Source organism: Vigna unguiculata, chromosome 1 (genome assembly GCF_037176805.1).
Source record: "Vigna unguiculata cultivar grain cowpea cultivar isolate G323 ecotype 2 chromosome 1, ASM3717680v1, whole genome shotgun sequence".
Lineage (NCBI taxonomy): Eukaryota > Viridiplantae > Streptophyta > Magnoliopsida > Fabales > Fabaceae > Vigna > Vigna unguiculata.
The window spans coordinates 24775201-24781379 of record NC_140792.1 but is presented as its reverse complement, the minus strand read 5'-3'; the positions used below and the strand labels follow the sequence as shown (position 1 = coordinate 24781379).

At 26.5% G+C, this 6179-nt stretch overlaps 1 protein-coding gene across 1 annotated transcript; it reads right to left on the bottom strand.

Moving 5' to 3' along the window:
• Positions 1-1584: 1584 nt before the first annotated feature.
• LOC114189482 (uncharacterized) lies at positions 1585-4263 on the bottom strand. The gene is made up of 7 exons (XM_028078056.1): positions 4105-4263; positions 3724-3991; positions 3539-3602; positions 3331-3452; positions 3174-3258; positions 2489-2609; positions 1585-1782 (listed from the first exon to the last, which is right to left on the bottom strand). The coding sequence occupies exons 1-7, from the start codon at positions 4261-4263 to the stop codon at positions 1585-1587; spliced, it is 1017 nt and encodes a 338-aa protein (XP_027933857.1).
• Between the last annotated feature and the right edge of the window lie 1916 nt (positions 4264-6179).

The following is a 6179-nucleotide window of genomic DNA, read 5'->3' as shown; positions in this document are numbered from 1 at the left end:
TAGGGGAGTGACCCTTATGTTTCCTTGATTGATAATAAACCAAAAACTTGATGGATAATAAGGCAAACAGACAGTTATATAGATATAAAAAGATTAATATTGATTTTAATTAAAATAAAATAGTTTATAAAAAAACAATCATATATTATTGAAAAAAAGATTTTGAAAACTAAATTTAACCTATCCAATAACTTATAGATATCGCTTATTTTGAAATTATAATTACAAAATATGATTCTTTATTTCATAATTTTTTTCATAGCAATAAACTATTAAGGAATACAATATTTATAAATATTTATAAATTATTTTTCATAAACTATAAATATTTTTCATAAAATATTTAAGTCATACATATATTTTTTACAAATAAAATTAATAATCAAAAGTTGAAAGAGTAATAACAAATAAAAATAATAATTAAAAGTTCAAACAGTAATAAAAAATATTCAAAAAACAGATAACTAATTAAATAATAAATAAAAGTGAATATTATATATATTTTACTTATAAATAAGAAAAATAAACGTTGATTTAAAGTTATTTAAAATAAAAATAAAATATTTAAAGTTAAGGTACTTAATGTAAAAAAAAATAGACAATTGTTTACAAAATTATAAGAGTAATCATTTTTTATCTGAAAACATTAACAAAATAAAACTTAAGAAAAACTTAAGAAAATAAAAATAAACTTTGACTCTTTACATGGAAAATTATTTAGGTTTATTGCTTGGTTGATTAAAAACGAAGCCCAATACATTGAGTAAAAAGTAAATTTTAAAATTTTAATAATTTTTGTTTCTGTGTAGGCAAGACAATAAAAAAAAAAATTTGAAAATATATATATTATGAGCAGAATTGTGTAATATTCATTGTAAAATGTATTAATCAATCACCGAAAGGAGAATTGTGTAAAATATTTGATAAAGGTAGAATGGTTTTGAAAACATTAAATAAGTTTTATATGTTGTGAAACCAATAATGTAGTTGAAAAATCTTCACATACATAAAAACTTAATCACTTTCATGTAGCTAGCATGATAATGTAGTTGACATAAAAATTAATATCAACACTTCGACATTCAGCTAGCAACATATACTCAAGTTTAAAAATAACCATAGACAACAAAAGTATCTATATTTTTAGAAATATATTTAAAAAATGTACACAAATACTGAAAAGATACATTTTTTTATAACACAATACACAAATAAAAAACTCAAGGAAATAACTCTGGTCAACTTACTTCTTTCATGTAGCTAGCATGATTATAGTGTTGACAATATAAAATAATATCAAGACACTTTGATTCAGCTAGCAAATTGTGACTATAAACATAGAGTACAAAATTAAGAATAATAAGCCTGAAATCTTTTTAGAATTGACTTATATTTAATGTAGTTCATAATTAAATAAAAAGATACTTGAAGTCAATGTTTTCAAAATAACAACCTAAGAACAACAAAAAATATTGGTCATGAGTACAAATACTTAAAAGCAACAAATGTTTTCCAAAAAATAACATAACCAACATAAAACACTAAATAAAGTCTATTACAATTTTTAGTTTGAAATGATAGAAATCACTTTTCATTCTTGATATTCTTCTTCAACATCTTCACTGGAATCTTCTTATTTTTTTGAACCATAGATCGAATCTGTCTTTTAAGTGCTGGAAGAGGTGGTTGAGTAGCCAAGTCAAGATTGTCCAGATGAGATGATTCTTTGCGGGTTAACTCATCAATTTCAACATCAATTACAGCTTTATTATTCAACGATTCCTTTGCAGAAACATGGCTTAATACTATAGTGTTCAAAAGATCACTTAGAGTCTCAACATCATTTGATTCTTTTGTGAATTTGATCAACAAATCATAAAAATAAACTTCAAAAAGTTAGCATATACAAAGCTTTACAAATAAAGTAAAATTGTAATCTTCAACTACCTCTGCAATGGAATCAGATGAGATTTGATTTGTTAGGTCATTTACTTTGCTTTCTTCTTCATTTGTAGAGTATAGATCTAAAAAAATTCCAATTAAAATAAGATTACAATTAAAGAAAAATATATGATAAGACGTAAAAAGAAATAAATAAGATCTTACCAAAGACTTAACTTCAACATCAGTAAAGCTTTCAATGAGTTTTTCATCCATGCACACTTTTTTAACTCTGAATGATTGTTCAAATTTGCTATTATAATCATCTTGCACTCAACTTTGAACAGATAGGTCTTATCAATTAGGACTTCAAACTCTTTAAGCAAGTCTCTAGCAGCAGTGTTCTATTACAAAAAGTATAAATATAAATGATGTAACTTAATGAAAAAGCATTATTGTAGATAACAATAATGATTTAAATAATTGGAAAAGAAGTACCAAATATAGAATAGGAAAATATTGATTCTGAATTACTTTGAAAATCAAACAAAACATTTAAGTTAAATGTCAACAATATAAGAAGAATTGATTACATATGAAACTTAACCTTGTCTTGTAAGTCAAGAATATCAGAGCATGATTTCTTCAACATTGCACTTGCATCACGATCAAATACAACAAAAATTGTAGAATTCGTAGCATCAATTACACGAAGTTTAAGTTTATACCTAAAAAAACATTAAAGACATTATGAACATTATTAATTTTTTATAATATTATATTCATAAAATCTGAATTCTGAAGATTAATAATATTACCTAGGTGTAACCTTAATGTCATGTTTGTTACACTTTTCACAAAAAAATATTTTGGAATAAGGATAGACTGCTTTTTTGCAGATACATGTTGTATACCACCAATCATCATGATCTAGCACATGTTTGATAATAGCCTTTACTACAAAAGTACTTTCCTGAAAAATAAAAAATGCAACAATATGAATAAAAATATGAAAAGTAATGAACAAAAAAATATTTATGTGCAACATAGAGAAAAATATTTGAACCTGTTTAAAATCTTTGAGACCTTCAATTGAACTCCTAGGATCCAACTTAATGAAATCATCTTCTAAGCTAACTTTAGAAGACTGACAAAGTTGGGTAAGAGGTTGAGAAGGAGATTCAGTACTATCCCACATCCTACAAAAAAAATATCTTATATATATATATATATATATATATATATGTATATCTATCTATAAACAAAGATATATCTTATGTATATATACTTACATTTTTTTCAACTTCGTTGCATCTTCACCATCACAGTTAAAAATTATCTTCGTACAGTTCGTACAGTTTTGAATAGAAACTTTATCTACAAAATACAACATGTCAAAAACAATTCAAAAAATTAATACAACTGTAATAATCAATCAAAGTTAGTTACCTTGGAAGGTCTTCACTTTGCAAAAATGTAAAGCAATGACAACATGTTGATCCTCTCCGGAGGCTAAAAATACATTTAACATATCAACATATTGACCAAATAAAGTACACTCTAGTCGCAAACTATTGCATGTTAAACATCAGATAAAAGAGAAACAAATGAAATCAATAAAAAAGAAGAACAACGGTAAAGAAGAACATCCGCTTACCCATCAGCTTCAATAAGGATGGCATTCATTTTGGTCTTCTTACCACCTTTCTCTAGCTCTCTCTCTGTTCCAACACCAGTAAACATTCCAATGACATCAACAAAAAAAGGAAACAATAACAAAAAAAAAAACATTAATGAAAAGTTAAACGCAAAGAAAAAGAAAAAAAATAGAAATATACTTACTAACTAAGTAATCTGTGTCAAAACCAGTAGCTTTGATGGTTGAAAAAGGGGTGTATGTAGTTCTAGTTTTCGGAACTAAGGTACTTTCAACCATATTGACCTTGGTTCCAAATTGGAAGTTGATCTTATAGGCGTGATTTGTAGTTCTATAAGAACCACCACTACATGAAGCACTAAAAGATTGAATGGTGTAAACCTTATCCTCTTTGATTTCAGTCTGAAATTTGTATATCAATGTGCGTCTAACAGATGCATGGATTAGGACACCCTGCACAAACACTTTCATAAATTGCATAATAAAATCATATTGAAACTTAAAAAAAACTATAAAACTTAGGAAAAGTAAGAAAATAACATGCGTTTATAGTATTAGAAGGGTACCTCTTTGTCTTGAAGAACAATTTCCATGGAAAATGGAGATTTTCCTTTTGTGCAATCTTCAACAAACCATAACCTTACCACTCTTGCAATGATATTCCAGTTTTCCTTCTCCGGGTTGAGTTCTTGTAAGGAGTGGGTGTGTTTTTGGATAACAGACATGGTGTAAGGAATGAGGGAAATTAGACAATAGTGAAAGAAGGAAGGCTTGGAGACATGTATTTGTACAAAACAAAAACACATGAGTGAATTTTAATTTGAATTTTACATTAAATTTAAATTAAAATTGGAAGATCATACATAATAAATAACACCATACGCATGCTCTGGTTTTGGTTTCACAAATTTAGAAAAAATCGGGAAAAGCAAAAGCACTTTTTTGACATGAGTAAAGATATTTACTAAAACCATACGCATACTGTGGTTTTGGTTAACCAAATGGAGTAAAAATTGGGAAAAGTGATTGTCAAACATATGAAGACCATAGAAGAAACCAAAAGCTCTTTTTCACATGGCTCAATGTTGTGCAAGAAAAGGAAAAAGGCAGATAGTAGTAGAAAAAGAAAACCTACAACAACATTAAATGTTGCAAAAGGTTGAAAAATAATCGGAAAAAGGAAATAAAGATCTGATTTCAAATAAAGATGTCGTTTGAACATTTGAAAAAAAGGAAATTATGAAAACAACACAAAGAAGAAAAAGGAAAGAACTCACCTAATGGAAACAGTAACATAAATGTTGTAACGTAGATGAAAAAGGAAAGAACTGACCTGATGTATGCATATCAAAAGAGAAACATAAGATATCAAAAAAACCTACATAAAATAAAATAAACATAAAATTAAAAATCGTGGAAAGGTACGTCAATTTAAAATTTTTAAATAATATAAATAAGAAAATCGTTTCGAAAAAGATCAGGTCAACAAACAATTAATTACAAAATAATTATTTAAATTTAACAAACATATTATAGAGATTGTACAAAAATAATACCTATTAAGAGTGTATTTTGTAAAAGTATGTTGATTTTTATCGTTATAGAAAAAGTTATACAAAAGCAAATGATAGCATGGACATATTTTGTCTAATCTATTAATTCTGATATACAATCCCATCGAGAACTTTTGTTCTCGCTTTGAACTTCTGAAGCATGAAAATTAGTATAGTAGTTGGACATCTTTTTTGAATAAAATTGCTTCCTTTTTTCTGAAATTCCAACACTGCCTAAGACAACAGTGCCAGCTTGGTTTGAAATCAACATATCTGAGTAATATAGGTAAAAAAAATACAGAATTGAGTAAACCCCCAAAATAACATATATAAAAAAAATTAACTGGATTTAAGTGATAACCTTTGATAACCTCTCTTCATCAGAAGTCAATTTTGTAATGAAGGGAAAGTAATAGCAACTATAAAAACTCCATAACAATGTAATCAGTGTTTAGTGTATAACAACAATCAATCATAGCATTAAAAAATTAATCTGTTATCAAAGGATCAAGCTTTTCTTTCATCTAAAACAATTGTCATTTTAGACACAATGACACATAAAAAACAAAAAACATCAAAATAAAAATGTCATCACAAATTTTTTTTCGTCTCTTCATGAGAACTGAACTTTGCAATAATCTAAACTCCATAACAATGGAAGACATGTTTAATCAAAACATGTGAATCATCAAAACATGTAAATAATAGAACATTGTACTGCAATATGCTTTAGAGTAAAACATAAGCTTGATACTCTAAAAAGAAACAACAGAGAGTAAATGTAAGATTTATATGCTAAACAACCAATCCCACTTCATGTTTGTTAGTTTTAATTTATTGTCTTGAGTGCATATACAAATGAAGATAAATCCATTAAATGTTAAGCATTTCCTTCTACAATTAATAAGCACCTTTCTCAGGTAGTAGAAAGAAATAAAAGATTACACAGCCCACAAAACAATAATTTTCAAACAGTATTATGGTGCCAAGAAATCAACAAACACAAGCCATGCATGTGAAAAAAAACTTATAATTATATCTTTGAATCAACAATACAAAAAAAAAAATCAATACAACATATTAAAGGC

Excerpts from the sequence above, each read along its gene's own strand:
- LOC114189482 (XM_028078056.1), bottom strand. The coding sequence starts at position 4,263 with ATGTCTGTTATCCAAAAACACACCCACTCCTTACAAGAACTCAACCCG. Across the intron at positions 3,992-4,104 it reads TTGTTCTTCAAGACAAAGAG|GGTGTCCTAATCCATGCATC; the intron begins GTACCCTTCTAA and ends GTGTTTGTGCAG. Across the intron at positions 1,783-2,488 it reads TTCTTGACTTACAAGACAAG|GAATCGTTGAATAATAAAGC; the intron begins GTTAAGTTTCAT and ends GTTTCTGCAAAG.